The sequence below is a fragment of the Macaca fascicularis genome, chromosome 9 (assembly GCF_037993035.2).
Source record: "Macaca fascicularis isolate 582-1 chromosome 9, T2T-MFA8v1.1".
Classification (NCBI taxonomy): Eukaryota; Metazoa; Chordata; class Mammalia; order Primates; family Cercopithecidae; genus Macaca; species Macaca fascicularis.
Window position 1 is genome coordinate 113,195,604 of NC_088383.1, and position 17,560 is coordinate 113,213,163.

General features: G+C 38.9%; 1 protein-coding gene across 24 annotated transcripts in view; it reads right to left on the reverse strand.

The window, feature by feature from the left end:
* The window catches only part of CFAP43 (cilia and flagella associated protein 43), a 108,589-nt gene that overhangs the window by 13,465 nt on the left and 77,564 nt on the right, over nt 1-17,560 (reverse strand). For 22 of the 24 annotated variants that reach the window (XR_012418193.1, XR_006689523.2, XR_010578087.1 and 19 more), the window contains 5 exons: nt 10,394-10,513; nt 5,380-5,487; nt 3,744-3,830; nt 2,655-2,743; nt 601-814 (listed from right to left, as the gene is read on the reverse strand). Coding sequence is in view for 21 of the 24 variants with exons in the window: in XM_074002654.1 (XP_073858755.1) it covers nt 601-814; nt 2,655-2,743; nt 3,744-3,830; nt 5,380-5,487; nt 10,394-10,513 (618 nt within the window). In the remaining 3 variants the exon portion in view is untranslated. Of the gene's footprint in view, nt 1-600; nt 815-2,654; nt 2,744-3,743; nt 3,831-5,379; nt 5,488-10,030; nt 10,216-10,393; nt 10,514-12,532; nt 12,698-17,560 lie in introns of those variants that run through there. The other 2 variants (XM_074002655.1, XM_074002656.1) reach the window with 2 other exon arrangements.

Sequence of the window (17,560 nt, forward strand, 5' to 3'; positions counted from 1 at the left end):
TCTAGCAAAACTATAAAGTTGGCTCTTCTGAGCCAAATATAATTCTAATCTATGCAAAATGAGATAACCTACAACAGTGCTGTCCAAGAAAAATATAATGTGAGCCATAAATGTAAGTCACATATGCAATTTTAAATTCTGTAGTAACCACATTACAAAAGTGAAATCAAAGAGATGAACTTAATTTTACTAATGTATTTTAATTCATTGTGTCCAGAATATTATCACTTCAACCTACAATCAATATAAAAATATTAATGAGACATATTTCTTTTTGTTCATATTAAGCCTTCTAAATCTGTGTATGTTACAGCACATGTTACAGCACATCTCAATTAGGACTGGCAATGTTTATTTCAAGTGCATAGTAACCTTGTGGTTAATGGACACTGTTTTGAATGGCACCAGTCTAAAAGCAACAGGCCTACACTTAGCCTTCAATAGCACCAGGGTTAATATAGTATTTCATTATCTTATTACTATGACCAAATACTACCCTAGCAGGGAAACCTAAATAATTAGCTTTTTTGGTTACACTGACCAATGTAAACTATGTATTTGATATTAGTACACTAAAAATTAAATTAAAATAGTATATACTTTCTGTTCATTTTCCACTTTTGCTCGTCTTGTCATGCAGAAGTGATTCCAGACCAAAGGGTTCAAGCCTTCTGGCATGTTACTAATATTGTCCAACTCATCCATGGCTTTCATTAACTGGGCAAAGGCATCCTTACTCAACTTGCCAGATCCTGGTAGTTCTCCAAAAGGGACAGCACTGGTTGTTTCTGAGTGCGTTTTCTGTTTGGAAATCCTGGTATTACCAAGAAAAGCCCATCAACATTTCACATTCTCACAAAAACATCAATGTGAAACAATGAGGCCCTTAGCACAGGCATAACACATTGTATGACTCTTCCCTTTGGCATGTGAGGGCTGGTAGGTGGGTTATTCCACAGATAAAGGGATCCACTTTGCCCTGCTTCCATACTCTCCAGGTTCTCAGACGTGACCTTGGCTAGACTACAGATGTCTCCAACTACTGTCAGCACTGACAGACAGCTGTACCTGTGCTAGGAGATATTTCCTTTCTGTATACTGTAAGCAGGCAAATAAATCAACCCATCATTTCACCTCAGCCTCCCAAAGTGTTGGGAATACAGTGGTGAGCCACCACCTGGCTAACTCTGTTTCTATCTACATTAATAGATTAGTTTCATTTCCCTTTGTTTCAGCTGGAAAGGGAAAAAGGGTACAAAGATTTGGGCAAGGCACTCACTATCAAGATGCTTTACAATACACTGAGGTTCAAACTATATTATCATCCCCATTCTCTAGATGAGGAAAGTCAGCCTTGGAGAGAAGCTCATGGCCCAAGGCTATCGGTCTGACAGGTGATGGAGTTAGGATTTAGAGTTGATTCTGTATGACATGAAAGCTTGTGCTTTCCCACTGCTGCAGGAGGTCTCACTTCTTTTTCCACAAGGAGAAGGTATATAATTGGGCTAATTATCACTAACTCTTTTAAAAATAGGAAAACCGCCGGGCGAGGTGGCTCACACCTATAATCCCAACACTTTGGGAGGCCGAGACAGGTGGATCACGAGGTCAGGAGATCGAGATCATCCTGGTCAACATGGTGAAACCCCATCTCTACTAAAAACACAAAAACTAGCTGGGCGTGGTGGCACACGCCTGTAATCCCAGCTACTCAGCAGGCTGAGGCAGGAGAAACGCTTGAACCCGGAAGGCGGAGGTTGCAGTGAGCCGAGATCGTGCCACTGCACTCCAGCCTGGGCGACAGACAGAGACTCCATCTCGAAAAAAAAAAAAGAAAACCAAAACAATAGGCATGTTCTAGGTTAAATTTCCTAGGTTGCCTGTAACCTGTCTGAGTCTGTATCTCAAACACAAATTAGCTGACTATATCTTTGTGACAAACTCCATGATTTCTAGATTACATTTGATTGAAAACTATGAAAATCTGCATTTATAATGGTGGAAGTCAGTGATACTTTCTTAGAACTCTTTTCAAATGGCTATTTTCAACCATTTATACTGGCATGTTTCAAACTTTGAGCACAAGCACATGAGATACTCTGAGGAAAAGCAATTTGTGGTCAAATAAGTTTGGAAAACACTGCTTACTCTGTACCTTATACTTGGAGATCCAAAGGCCAACAATAAATTCTGCAGTAAAAGAAAAGCTGCTTAACTTCCATTTTTTAACCCAGTATCTTCCCGAAACTTACTTAGTCCTGGAAGTCTATTACAAATAGTTCCAATTTATACATCAGGGAACTTGTGTTTGTTTGAATGCACTTTAGAAAAAAACTGTTTTTAAATCTGTGTGCCAACTATGATGTAAGAGGAACTTCCTTAATGTATAAAGCAGAACCTACAATAGCACTATGCTTACACAGATCCTTAACTGTTTTTAAATAATGAAAATAAATCATTATTCTCTACCTTAAGATATAGACTTAATCTCAAAAAATACTGAATTATGATCAAAACCCTTAAACATCTCCACCTAAAAGATATTATACTGAATAATTCCATTTAATTGGGAGAAAAAAGCTGAAATCTAGTAACACTCCTCTTTATTTGCAAACTTTTTTTCTCAGAAACACAATAGTGAAGGAGAAACAAACCTTGGTCGGCGTTTAAAAAGTTTGTACAGTATATCCACTTGATGACCGGGAATTTCAGAAAATTCCTTTTTAAAGCTGCGATCCATAACCTAAGGACAAACATGTCATTCTGAGGATTGCAACTTGGTCTGGAAACCTTTTATTTGCTGACAATACTCTTCAAAATACAGGTGGTAGCACTTTGGTTTTAAAAATCCATGAAACCTTGATTTATAAAGTTGTTAGACATTAACCATTCTCTGTGCGAAGATTTGTTTTGATAAGAAGCATCTAAGTGTATTAAAAATATTATTTCATATAACAGGTCTTAGAAATCATCCAGAAGTTTCCCAAAGAAGTGTCCCAAAAGATATTTACCCAAAAAACATGCATGTTACTCTATTTTTTTTCTTTTCTATTCCATTCTGTTCCATCTGTCTTCTTTATGCTAGTCTATCCTATTCTTTTCCATTATAAAACTGCTGGTCATAACCTACTAAATCGATTTCATGGCCAAGTAATGGGGTCCGCAACCTAAAGTTTGAAAAGCCTTAAAGGCTAGATGATTGCCCTGTATTTTGTATAAGAGAAAGCTTAGACCAGAGAAGCTTATAAAAATTCATTTTGGCCGGGCGCGGTGGCTCAAGCCTGTAATCCCAGCACTTTGGGAGGCTGAGACGGGCGGATCACGAGGTCAGGAGATCGAGACCATCCTGGCTAACACTGTGAAACCCTGTCTCTACTAAAAAATACAAAAAATTAACCAGGCGCGGTGGTGGGCACCTGTAGTCCCAGCTACTCAGGAGGCTAAGGCAGGAGAATGGCGTAAACCCGGGAGGCGGAGCTTGCAGTAAGCTGAGATCCGGCCACTGCACTCCAGCCTGGGCGACAGAGCAAGACTCTGTCTCAAAAAAAAAAAAAAAAAAAAATTCATTTTACACATGGATTTTCAAAAATATACAATGCCATAGAATGAAGTTCACCCATAGCTGAGAATGAAGTGGGAGAAAAATCTGTGAGAAAATTATATTATATCCCCTTTAACCTTCCTCCAATCCAGGCAGCAACAACTCGACTGCACTGTCGAGTGGGTAAGACAATGACTCTCACTTTGTCTTCTGCCAGTAAGTTGTCATAGTGCTCCTTGTACACATCCAGGTCTTCTCTTGATTTCCGAACAGCTTCTGAAGTCTGGCTCTATAACAGCATCAGGAATAGTGGATTGTAACTGGAGACTTTGCAGCATAAACAAAAATCTTGGGGATACTAAAAAGAGCAAGGAATTTCCCAGTACAAGAGAAATATGCCTGTGAAGTATTCATTATAGATAAGATTTATAGAAGAAAATAAACCAATTGGGGGCTTTGAAAGAACACCCAATCACCTGTTTCTAAGTACAGCCAACTCTGTGTATGAGTGTGTGAGTGTCTGTGGAGCACACTGCAGTCTTGGTAGGTCAGCGTGGAGGATGAAGGTGCATAGGCTTCGAAATCACATGGACGTGGGTTCTGAGAGACTGGATATACATGCAAACAAGGGCCAGTCCATATGCAACAACAGAACTCTGACGTACAACCTCTACAATCATCAGCTGGGAAACGAAATAACCACAGCCTTCATAAGGATTGGCCTCAGACTTTCAGGGCTTGATCATAACCACCAGCTTCTATAATTTTGTCCCCATTTCCAACCTAGGACCATCCAGAGAAAGACAAATATGTTCCCTAAACCAGTCAAATGAGTTGTCCCGCTTCTAATTGGTTTGCCTCTAGCTTCCTCATGCCAACAACTTCCAATCATGTTGCACCTGAAGCCCTCCCTTCTTTGCACTATAAAGCTTTCCTACTCCTTTCCTGACTTTGAGTCTGCCAAAAGCAACTGACGGTGGACGAGTCCCTTGCTGTGCCAAGCTCTGAATAAACAGTGTCTGCTCATTTGCATTTGGATGGTCTTCATTTATTCCCACAGTTCCAGCTACTGCTCTCTTACACACTAGTGGCTGACTTAGGCATGTTACCCACGCTCTCTGAGATGGTATCCTCATCTGTGAAAGAAATCCAGTATGCTGCAGGGTCGCTATATGTAAAGTTGTATTTAGAATGTGCTTTGCATATACTGTTTAATAGGCTCTTAGAAAAAAAGTTGAGTTCATGTCATTTATAAGTCACACATTCATAAATGCTCTTTACTAATACTACTAATAAAAGCTGACATTTGTTGAAACTTATTATGTGATAAACATTTGGTATTCATTGTCTTTTTGAGCCATATCTATCCATGCTCATATTTAGAGTTTTTCATAATACAACAGTTTTTCATTCCATACGCGAGCCCATTGCTTACATCTTAGTAAATCTTAGCGTGTCAAATGGCCCAGAGAGAAAAACATTCCCTAAATAAGAGCTTGTAAGCAGCTTAAAAGGTTATATGCCTTGTCCAAGGTCCCACAGCCAGTGCTTTCAACCATGAAGCTATATGGCCTCATTTTATAAACCATGTCATACGAAAGCTACACAGTTCTTTTGGCTACATGATTGCCGATGCAGAATCAAATAACTTTATCAACAGATTGGAATGGTTACTTTCACCTGGCCCTGGAGCAAAGTTGCAGACAGGGAGTCAAGGGATGCACATGGTTACATAGGAATGGTGGAAGGAAGGAAGGGTCTAGACACGTGAGCTCTTGCTAAATGAGGGGCATGTCTATCAGAAAATGCTTGTATTCAGATTTCAGACATATTCTTACTTTCTCGAGCTGTTTCCTTGTAAGGTAGTTGTTCAGGAATTTTTCTCTGGAGCTTAATTCTTCATCCAACAGTAAAGAAAATGCAAGGTTACTTATTTTCAATTCCTCCTGTAGAAATATTTAAGAAAAAGGTTGGTGGAAATACTTCTACCTGAGACAATATTTTCTATAGACTTGGCACTAATCAAGCAAGTTTATGACATACAGATAAGAGAAATATTTCAAAGAAAAAGGGAATACAGCTTATTGAAATAACTTTAGTTATTTTGCCTTTTTCATAATTTCATTGTAAGGTAATCACATATACAAAAAATACATAACATGAACATATAATTTAAGGGATTATTATAATATAAGGCAAACACCCTTGTTAGCACCACTTATCGCAAGAAACAGAACCTTACGACTGCAGTTGCTTCTTCCAGGAGTCCTCATCAAAATCTCAACCCCAGTACTAAACACTGTTTTGACTTTTATCATACATTGTGTTTCTTTGTAGTTTTATTACCCAGGGGTGTATAATGCTGTAGTTTGGATATTTGCCCCATCCAAACTGCATGTTGAAACGTGATCCCTGGTGCTGTAGGTGGGGCCTAATGGGAGGTGTTTGGGTCATGGGGATGGGTCCCTCATGAATAGATCAATTCCCTCCCTCAGGGGTGAGTGAGTTTATACTCTATTAGTTCCCCTGAGTGCTGATTGTTAAAGAGAGCCTGGCACCCCCCTGCACCCTCTCTTGCTTTCTCTCTGACCATGTGATTTCTGCACACGCCAGCTCCCCTTCACCTGCCATAAATGGAAGCTGCCTGAGGCCCACATCAGATGCCCAATCTTGAACCTTCTAGCCAGCAGAATTATGAGTCAGATAAACCTCTTTTCTTTATAAATTATGCAGCCTCAGGTATTATTTATAGCAACACAAAACAGACTAAGACAGAAACTTAGCCACTACAGTATAACTTATTCATAATTTTTTTTCGTGTCTTTTAAATCTCTTACTACCTGGATGATGAAATAATTTGTACAACAAACTCCTGTGACTTGAGTTTACCTATATAACAAACCTACACATGTACCCCTGAACTTAAAATAAAGGTTAAAAATGAAATAAATCTTTGATAATCTTCATGTTCCCTTTCATTTCTTTTCCTCACATTTGTAGTTATCAGCAGTCTCTGTAGCATTGCATAGTCTGGTTTTAATGCCTGTATATTCATGGTGTAGTTTATCAAGGCTTTATTCTTTTTATTTCTTGAAAAATGGCAGCTGGGTCCAGAGGCCTGATCAAATCTAAACTTGATCCTTTTAACAAGACTATAGGTGGTATTGTGTTCTTTGATCAGGAGACATGTATCATCTGATTGTCTGTCTTTCTGTGATGTCAGCAGCTGCAGGTAGTCAATGCCCGGGTCCATTAATCCGTTGAGAGATGCAAAATGATGAAAATCTGGATTTAGTTTCCCTTTTCACTTATTAATGGAAATAGTTTTATAAAGAGATGCTTCTCATCATCTACTATTTGGTTTCCCAGTGGTACACTTCAGTTCATATGGGAAAGGCAGGCTAAATACTTGATACTTTCCCTTTATCAGTTTTTAGATAATGAATTTGCTGTCATCCTCTGAAAGTGACTGATTGGCACTTCTCTTTTTAAAATATTACAAATTCATAAATTTAAACAAATATGATGGGTTTAATTAATTGCAACTATTATCGTCTTTGAATCTTAAATTGTCTAATTTAAGTGAAATGTTTTAAGTTAGCTCCTGAATTATTTTGATATTACTGAGTAGTCTGATAGTTTCCTCATTATCTTACATGGCGAGAGGATCTCAGCATACCTTTAAAAAAACAATAACTTTGTTGAGATGTAATTTACATACCATACAATTCACCATTTACAGTGTACAATTCAGTGTATTTTAGTATATTTGCAGTGTTGTGTAATATAATCAGTTTTAGAACATTTCATCATTCCCTGAAAATCCTTTAGCAGCCATTTCCCATCTGCCCCTCTGTCACCTCCTAGAGGCCTCCACCTCCCCACAAAAGCAACAACTTTCTAATTTCTGTCTTTATAAATTTGCCTGTTCTAGAAACTATATGATTCCACATAAATGGAATCATACAATATGTGGCCTTTGTTGTCTGGCTTCTTTGACTTAGCATGTTTTCAAGGTTCGTCCATGTTGTACCATATATCAGCACATTCCTTTTTATTGTGGGATAATACTCCCTTGTATGGATACACCATATTTTACTCATTTGCGCTCAGCTGTTGGATATTTAGATTGTTTCCACCTTTTGGCTATGACTAATGCTGCTGTTAGGCTGGAGCATTCATTCCCAATCTTCCCCCTCACTCCCAGTATATCCATACATCCCCTCCCTGCCAGGCCAGTGATTACATTCTTCTATCTGTGGCCACAACTCCCGAGAGCAGCCCCTTTCCCAAGGCTACAGGTCTTGCTGGGTTCTGGGAACAGCTCTTTTCCCCTGCCTCTTTAGCTCTAGAGATGGTACTGACCTCCCATTGTTTCTAATTACAACATGTTTGCCACTCTTTGCTGTTTCCCTTAACTCCGCTCATACCTTTGTACAAAGTCCCCTCGCTGAGGGAATTTAAATGTAACCCTTTCAGTGTACCATTCCTGTTGGGATCCTGGGGATATAGTCATCCTCCTGAAGATTCCCTTCCCATCTCTCCAGTGTTGCACTATCTTTTCTCATTAAGCCCCCTGCTTTGGTCAGACACCTCTCAAAACCTCTCATCAAACGAGTGCATGCAAATTTGGGAGACCTGGCATTTCTCAAAATATCATTATTCTTTTTTTTTTTTTTTTTTGAGATGGAGTCTGGCTCTGTTGCCCAGGCTGGAGTGCAGTGGCCGGATCTCAGCTCACTGCAAGCTCCGCCTCCTGGGTTTACGCCATTCTCCTGCCTCAGCCTCCTGAGTAGCTGGGACTACAGGCGCCCGCCACCTCGCCCGGCTAGTTTTTTTGTATTTTTTAGTAGAGACGGGGTTTCACCGTGTTCACCAGGATGGTCTCGATCTCCTGACCTCGTGATCCGCCCGTCTCGGCCTCCCAAAGTGCTGGGATTACAGGCTTGAGCCACCGCGCCCGGCCTCATTATTCTTTTTTTTAACTTTTATTTTAGGTTCAGGGGTACATATGCATGTTTGTTATCTAAGTAAACTCGTGTCATGGGGGTTTGTTGTACAGACTATTTTGTTACCAGGTACTAAGCCTAGTACCCAATAGATATTTTTTCTGATCTTCTCCCTCCTCCCACCCTCCACCCTCAAGAAACCAGACACCCCAGTGTCTGTTGTTCCCCTCTATGTGCCCGTGTGTTCTCATCATTTAGCTCCCACTTACAAGTGAGAGCATATGGCATTTGGTTTTCTGTTCCTGTGTTGGTTTAATAAGGATTATGGCCTCCATCTGTATCCATGTTCCTGCAAAGGACATGATCTCATTCTTTTTGATGGCTACATAGTATTCCATGGTGTATAATGTACCACATTTTCTCAATCCAGTCTATCATTGCTGGGCACTTAGGTTGATTCCATGTCTTTGCTATTGTGAACAGTACTGCAGTGAACATATGGGTGCATGTGTCTTTATAATAGAACAATTTATATTCCTTTGGGTATATACCCAGTAATGGGATTGCTGGGTTGAATGGTAGTTCTGTTTTTAGCTCTTTAAGGAATTGCCATACTGCTTTCCACAATGGTTGAGCTAATTTACATTCCCACCAACAGTGTATAATAAGCATTCCCTTTTCTCCACAACCTCACCAGTATCTGTAATTTTTTTACTTTTTAGTAGTAGCCATTCTGACTAGTGTGAGATGGTATCTGGTATTTCATTGTGGTTTTGATTTTCATTTATCTAATGATCACTGATGTTGAGCTTTTTTTCATATGTTTGTTGGCCACATGTATGTCTTCTTTTGAAAAGTGTCTGTTAATGTCCTTTGCCCACTTTTTAATGGGGTTGTTTGTTTTTTCTTGTAAATTTAAGTTCCTTGTAGATGCTGGACCTTTGTCAGATGCACAGTTTGCAAATATTTTCTCCCATTCTGTAGGCTGTCTGTTTACTCTGTGGATAGTTTCTTTTGCTGTGCAGAAACTCTTTAGTTTAATTAGATCCTATTTGTCAATTTTTGCTTTTGTTGTGATTGCTTTTGGTATCTTCATCATGAAATCTTTGCCAGTTCCTATGTCCAGAATGATATTGCCTAGTTTGTTTCCCAGGATTTTTACAGTTTGGGGGTTTACATTTACATTTAAGTAAATCATGATTCTCTTCTTAAACTCAATGGATAGTTTGGCTGGGTATAAATCCAAAGCTAGAAATAATTTTTTCCTCAGAATTTAAGGGCATCACTCTTTGATCTTCTTGCTTTTAGTTACTGTGTACTTCATTTTTATTCCTACTGCTGGAGATAATTAAGACAGATTTTTTTTTTCCACCTGATCTTTTGGGACATGAGGATTACTTTTTCATTCCACATACACTTTGAACAAAGCCCTTTGCTATTTGGTGGAGATACAGGGATGAACAAGATGCTCTACCCTCATGGAGCATCTAGTCCTGAAAGCATTAAAAATAATCTCACATAAATTACAATTCAGTAGCAATGAATGGTAGAAAGGAAAAAATACAGTATATAATAGGAAGATATTACCTAGTCTGAGGAACTGGTTTTTGAGCTGGGATCCAAAGGATGAATGTAGTTCAGGAAGCAAAGAAGTGTTGGCAGACAGTATTACTGGCAGAGTTGGCAGAGGCATGAGGAGGGAGGGTATTGGGTGTGTTCAAGATGCTGAAAGAGGAAGTGTGGCAGGTAAAGGGGAAGGTGCACAAGATGAGACTGGAGAGGGACCCAGGGCCCAGAGCATACAAGATCTTCGTACCTGGTAAGGATGTTGATCTTCATCCTAAGAACTATGGAAGGGCCCTGCAAGCTCCTTAAAAGTCACATAAGTAAAGCTTTTATTTACCTGGTTGGTAACCAACTCTGCCTTCACTCTCCTTTCAAAAAGTCTTTTCAAGTGTTCATCAAAGGCCTGTGTGCTTTCTTGAATAGAGTTTTGAAGTTTCTTCAGTTCTGCTTCTAATGACTAAAAGGAAGACAACAGTCAAGTTAACATTTAGGAGTATTAAAGGCTCCTAGGAAGTGATGTTTAAATTTCACCACAAGGCGGGGCAGATGGAGGGCAGCCCTTGCAAGGTGTTCTGGGCCCTGTACTCTCTTAAACCAGAGATAGTCCCACTTGGATCTGTTTAATACACTATGTGTTGAGATTTTTGCTTAGAAAAGATTACCTTGGGAAAAAAAGCTTAAAATTACTGATCATGGCTAATGATACAGGCAGAAGTAGGATAGGAAAGCAAATTGCAGCAAATCTTTCCAGAAAATCCTCACTCTTTATATAGCACAGCAATCTCCAGACACATGATTTAGTCCTAAAAATTTTTATTTTTTTCAAGCACTGATCATTTTCATGGCATTATTTCTATTTTAAGGAAGCAAGAAGTCAATATACATATATGTATATTTATATATTTGTACTCTCTTGTTTTCTGTATGTTTTGTCTCTCCAAACAGTTCTATATCAAAAGGAAAATGTTCCCTTGCCCTCTCTTTTAAAAAAATTCCACCAGGACATAGGTGAAAAGCTATAAATTTATATTTTTAAAGAGAACAACATTAAAACATGAGGTATAATTTTGATTGCACAGCAGGGTGACTATAGTCAACAATCACTTAACTGAACATTAAAAAATAACTAAAAGAGTGTAACTGGATTGTTTCTAACACAAAGGATAAAAGCTTGTGAGGATGGATACCCATTCTCCATGTTGTGATTATTTCACATTGCATGCCTGTATCAAAACATCTCATGTAGCCCACAAATATATACACCTACTTTGTACCTGCAAAATTAAAAATAAAAAAATACAAAGTAAAAAACATGTAAAAAAGAGGTATATTGGTATAAATCATTTTTATCCTTTATTTGTTTGTAACTTTTTATTTTGATATAACTTCAAACTTATAGAAAAGTTGCAAGAATAGTACAAATAATTCCCATATACCTTTTTCAAAGTCACCAACTGTAGACATTCTACCCTATTTGCTTTATCACTTTTCTTTCTCTCTCTTCTTTCTCTCTCTCTCTCCCACCCACTCCCTGCCCCCCACCTATCTACTTTCTTTCCTACACTTTTCTGAACCATTTGAGAATAATTTGCAGACACTTGAGGACAGGCCACTTATTTTGTAGAATGTCATTTTGTTTAGGTTTGTCTGATGTTTTCTCAACTGTACACCCAGGTTACACGTTTTTAGCAGGAAGACTACATAAGTTATGTTATGTGCTTCTGTGTCTACCTCATCAGGAGATACATGATGTTGGTTTGCTTCATTATTGGCGATGTTAACTTGGATCACTTGGTTAAGTAGTGTCTGCCACTTTCTCTATTGTAAAGTTAGTTTTTCCATTTGTAATTTATTAATTTGTGGAAAGATACTTTCAGACTATGTAAATATCTTGTTTCTCATTGCACTTTTATCTACCAGCCTTAGCATCCATTGATAATTCGTATTCAAATTAATTATTACTATGATGGTAATAAATAGTTTAAATATACACCAGTTTAAAAAGCCAAGTTCTCTCTATGCCAGATTAATAAGGAAAGTAACTGATTCTGGGAGGATAATGGAGAAAGAGGTTTAGCAAAAATAATAGAGGCATATGATGCCAGGAGAAAGACCATCCAAATTAAGTTACCTAACAGTGAGGAGATATGAACATAAAACAAACAAATATGAAAAAAACACATCTCAGGGTCATTTGCTTATAATAGTTTATATCACTATCTCATAGGCATGGAAAAGTCTCACAGATTGTGTCCTCCTGGTGGCCCTTTATCAAGTTCACCTGTTCCTAGATGATGAAAACATCAGCAATGGCAAATGGCCACAGACCCAGCTGGCTGAGGCCAGATTGTCTACATGTCTTAGATCCAACCTTCTTTAAAAACATTGAGATTCTGGGCCTTTTGAGGGTCTCTGGTCCAAAAGAATGTTTTTGTAATGTAAAATGGTCCTTTGCCTTTCTTCTTCAAATGCCCCAAATTCTTCCCATTGCAGGTCCTTCTCACATGCTCTTCCGTCTGCCTATGCTTCATTTCCCACTCTTCGGCCTCTTCAGTCTGTCTCACTTTTCCAGTGCAAGCATAAATGCCATGTTCTCAAGGAAGAGTTCCTTGGGCCCTGTCTTAAGTCTCAGAAGCAAGGCCTGAAACAAGATTCCAGGGCACATGATTTCTGGAGGGGGCACTCTTTAGGAGACACCTGTAAGTGGCTGAGGGAAGCAGGACAGGCAAGAGGCAGGAGCTGAGCAATGAAGCCATCTCAGGTGGCCCAGCCTTGGCCTGATTCCCAGGGTTGGTAGAAATGAAAGGGACTCTGCTGAACTGTCTCATTTTGGGGTGAGGAGGCTGGGGTTTTGTACCCCCTTCCCCTTGGGCTCTGTCAGCAGGTCACTGGCTGCCCTGGGTGAGGGCAGTGGTGTAAACTTGGGGATGTCTCTGGACAAGGAGGCTCCCTTGATCATACAAGGGCAATAACATTCCAGAGAAGGTCTCAGGTGTAAGCCTCTATCAGGAACACTCATAGCAGAGAGGGGATGGGCACAGAAGCCTGCAAAGGGGATCTGGTAGGTACCAGTGGCTGATCTAAGTCAGTGCCTGTGTTCACCATCATAGATGGCACCCTGAACTTGCCCTTCTAATTTATCACATTGCAGTTAAATAATTATCTTGCGAATGCACAGTTACTATATAACTGTCTCCACTCCACATAATGGTCATGGTGAAGGGGGTGGGGGAGGAGAGGCTGTGTCTGTCTTATTCATGCACATCCCTCAGGACTTGCCATTGTACCAAGCCCATAGTGGGCACTCAAGGAATATATTTGTAAAAAACATGAATGTCATTTTTCTTCAAACATTCCTAGAAAAGTCTAATTTTGCCTAAAAATGTCTGCATCAGATGCTGAGAAATGAGATGCAAAGTGAAAGACCAAGTAGGAAGTTTATATGAACCACGCAGAAATCCATCACACCTAGAATTTCTCCCAGCTCTGAAACAACAACGACAACAAAATAAATGGTCTGCCATTTAAGAAGGTATTATTTTCGCTGACCAGGCTGGTGAAGGTAAAGGCTTTATCCTTTAATCTATGAATCCCCAGTACTCAGAAGAGTGCCTGGCACATAATAGGTATCAACAGATTCATTCAATAAATTTATTCATTCAATAAATCTTCCCTAAGTGCTTATTATGGATGGAGTATAGTTCTAAAAACTGGGAATATAATATTGAACAAAGACCAGTTCTCCTCCCTCATACTGTATTCTAGTAGAGAAGACTGATAATAAGTCAACAGGTAAAAATGAACTGAGCCAGGTGGTGATAAGTATTATGGAGAACCATAAGTCAGGGAAAAAGGGACACAGGGCAGGATTGAGGAGAAGCAGGGATTTCCACCATCATAGGAAGATGAGGTGACAATTGAGTAGAGATCTCAAAGTCGTGAGAATGTGAGTCATGTAGCTAAATGGGGGAAGAGCGCTCCAGGCCAAGGATACAGTGTGTCAAGGACCTGCAGCGAGAATGAGCTATGGGTGTTTGAGTCAAGAGTTTGCTGGGTATCTGAGGAACAGTAAGGAAATCAGTGGAACTGGAGGGAAAGAATGACAGGAGATGAAATGAGATGGGATATAGGGATTGGGGGAGGAGGCAGGGGGCAGAGGAACTAAGGTAAGAAATCCTGGGAAAGGTAACAGTAGTTTGCATTAGAGTGGTAGCTGTAGAGGTGTCAGAAAAGCAGCTACTTTGAAATAAAAAAGAAGGGACTTAAAAGGGCAGAGGTGTGGTCTCAGGGTACTGCTTTGGGGAGAAAAGGGCAACTCGAAAGAGGGAAGTACCCTGTAGAGACTCAGGAGTAAAGAGAAAGAAGGAAGAGGTGGAAATTAGGGGGTCGTGTAGAAACAAAAGAAAAATCATAAAATTGGAAGACACACCAGCCTCTTCCCCATTGCTTAAAGAAGTCAACTGTATATCAAGCTGATAATGTTATCCTCACAGAAAGAGGAAAAAAAGAATTAGTCAAAGTAATTCTTAGCATAATATGTTGGTGTATTCTTAGTGGGATATAGTCTAAAAACAAAAAAGAGCTACTAGGAAATCTGAAAATTGCTATAGTATTTGTTTTGCTTGTTTGTTTGGAGGGACTGGTTCTTTATTTCCAAAAAGATACCTATTAATATTCACTATCAAAATGGTTGCACTATTGGTTTCGCTTTCTCCCAACTGGCCCCAAAGAGACTATATCAAAAAAGAGTACATTTTAAGCCAATAAGCTTCAGGATGTAAACCTAACAGACCTTACACAAAACACTTACCAAAAGTGGGGATTTAGTAGGGAAAGACTCTTGAAACGATCAGCAAACTGCCAGCCCGCAGACTGTAGAGAGCCCTCACAGCCAAGCAGGGTGGCCCAGATGCCACAAACCCAAAGAAGCAAAGTTCCAAAATAATATAACATTTAAAAGGTCTTGTACATAACCTGTTCAAAATTTCTCCAGGACCAACCGAAACCAAGCACAGTGATATGGAGCTTTAGAGACAGCAGCTTGAAACCCAGAAAAGGGCAAGGAGATGGGGTTTCTATGGCTAAATCGGTGGCACAAACATAATCTTCTTTCTTTCTTTCAAGGAGGCAGGAGAGCAGTTAAGTGATCCCCTCAACATAAGGGGCACATGATCCATCCTGTGAGCAACTTGGAAGCGGATAGGGATGGGACAAAAATTTGGTCTCAGAGGTCTCATCATCTTAATTTTGGTCACTTTTAATGAAAAAAATAAAACAAGTAAAAATAACATTGTCCAAAGATATCTTAAAGCTGAAAACCTGAACTGCACCTTTTTGTTGTTGCTGCTGTTTGGCTAACCCCTCCTGGAATCACCTTTCTGGTTTGGCTGGTACTTTGTAGAGAACAATGTGGTTTCCCACTGGGGAGTCTTTCCCTGGAGTCTGTTTAGTTCTGAGTAAGGCTGGCCCATACCTTTGTCCTTCCTCTACAGAGAGGGCAATGTGCATTAAGATGAAAAGTCACCTTCCAAAAGTGACAAAGGGATTAGATTGCAGAGCTGTAGAAGTATTTGGAATGTTTTACATATGGTTGCTATAAAACAACAAAAAAGGTAATTACAAAATGTGCACATCACAACACGCTTTTAAGGACATTATGCATTGTGCTCATGTTCCCTTAAATGTTGTTACCAAAGGGGCTCAGCCTCTAGCCCAGCTGGAAATCTCTGGGAAGAGGCAGAGACAGTTTGGCGAAAAAAACATAGGCGGTAGATGGGACAGCATGTTTGATAGAGGTATTTTATACACATTGTAGGACTGAGCAAATCAGTAAGTATATTTATATTTTGGGAACGAGAGTTTTCACTGAAAAAAGGAGACCTACATATTTAATGAAGGAAAGAGAAAAGAACCCTGTGCTGTTGAATTGGAATTGAGTTGGAATTGGAGCTAACTGGATGTGTGTGTGTGTGTGTGTGTGTGAGAGAGAGAGAGAGAATGATTCCTAACCCCTATAGCAAAGAGCACATCTAGTACCCAGATCTTGGTCTCTAAATACCAATTCCCAGTAAAAGGAATCCAGGATTCTCTAAAAAGAAAAATAGCTGATTCTAGGTGCCTAGAACATCTTGCTGTGTTAGAAAGGGAGAAAGTGCTCAAAAACTGATGAAGACACATGAAAAGGACACAGATAACAACTTGAAGAAGCTCCAAACACTTTGAAAAACAGAAATAATAATGATAGTCATGGATTAAAACACATTAAGTTAGAGTATGCCTCTGGTAGGGCAGAGGAAAAGTTCTTCTTGCAGAAGAATACTAACTAGTAAATATAAAATAAATGATAAAAACTAGAAAGGCACCATCTTGCAATCACTATAGTAATAATTGATTCAGGCAAGGGTCATCAATGGATGCCAAAAGACAGAATGAACAGAGAGTCAGATTCAAAATATCATCCCCCACAAATGAGTTATTACACACTAAGGAGAAAGAGAACTTCTATAATAAAGAAATCTGGAGAAACCTTCTGTCCAGTGATCATACTTAATGTTACCAATAGTGGGACTGACTAAAATCAGGAGCCTCCTGATACGATGCACCGAAGACACAGCATCATCTACTTAGTATGATTGTCAGAAATATTGCACCTAAATCTAATCATTAGGAAACAATCAAATTCAACTTGGGGGACATTCCACAAAAAAATCAGCTTCAATTTTTAAAAAATGTCAATGTCATGGAACACAAACACAAAGTTGTAGAACTGTTCTGGATTAAAGGAGACTAAAAGAACATTAAAAACTAAGTGAAATTGATTAGATTTTTAGATAAACAGCAACAACAAAAGCTATGAAGCACATTACTTGAACAACAGGGTAATCTGAATACGGACTTAATTAGATAATCATATTAATATTAAGCTTATTTTGTATGATAATTTTACTGCGGTTATGTAGAAGAGTATTTTTGTTCTTAAGAGGTTTATGCTGTATTATTTAGGAATATCATGATACCTGTGATTTATCTCTATTCAGGAGAAAAAGAGAACAAACGTGGCAATATAAAAAACTGCTGTGCTCAGGTATATATATAATATAACATATATATAATATATATGCTATTGATACAAATATATGGTATATAGATGGTACTATTCATGTAACATTTATGTACATTTGAATAATTCTAAAATAAAAATTGGTGAAAAAAAATCCAATGTTAGGGAAGTAAGTGGAGGTATAAAATGAATTAAGATTGGCCGTGAGTAGATAATTGTGGAAGCTGGACAAAGGAGTCATTATACTGTTCTCTCTATTTTTATACATGTTTGACATTTTCCACAATACAAGTTTTTTAATTGAGAGAGAGAAATTGAAAACCATCAACACAGATTTGAGTTTTGCCGTAAAGGAGAGCAGAGACATTGAGTGATCCAGGGGGAAAGACAGGTCAAAGGAGTTGGGTTTCTTCTTTTTACTTTTTGTTTTGAAATAAATTTACA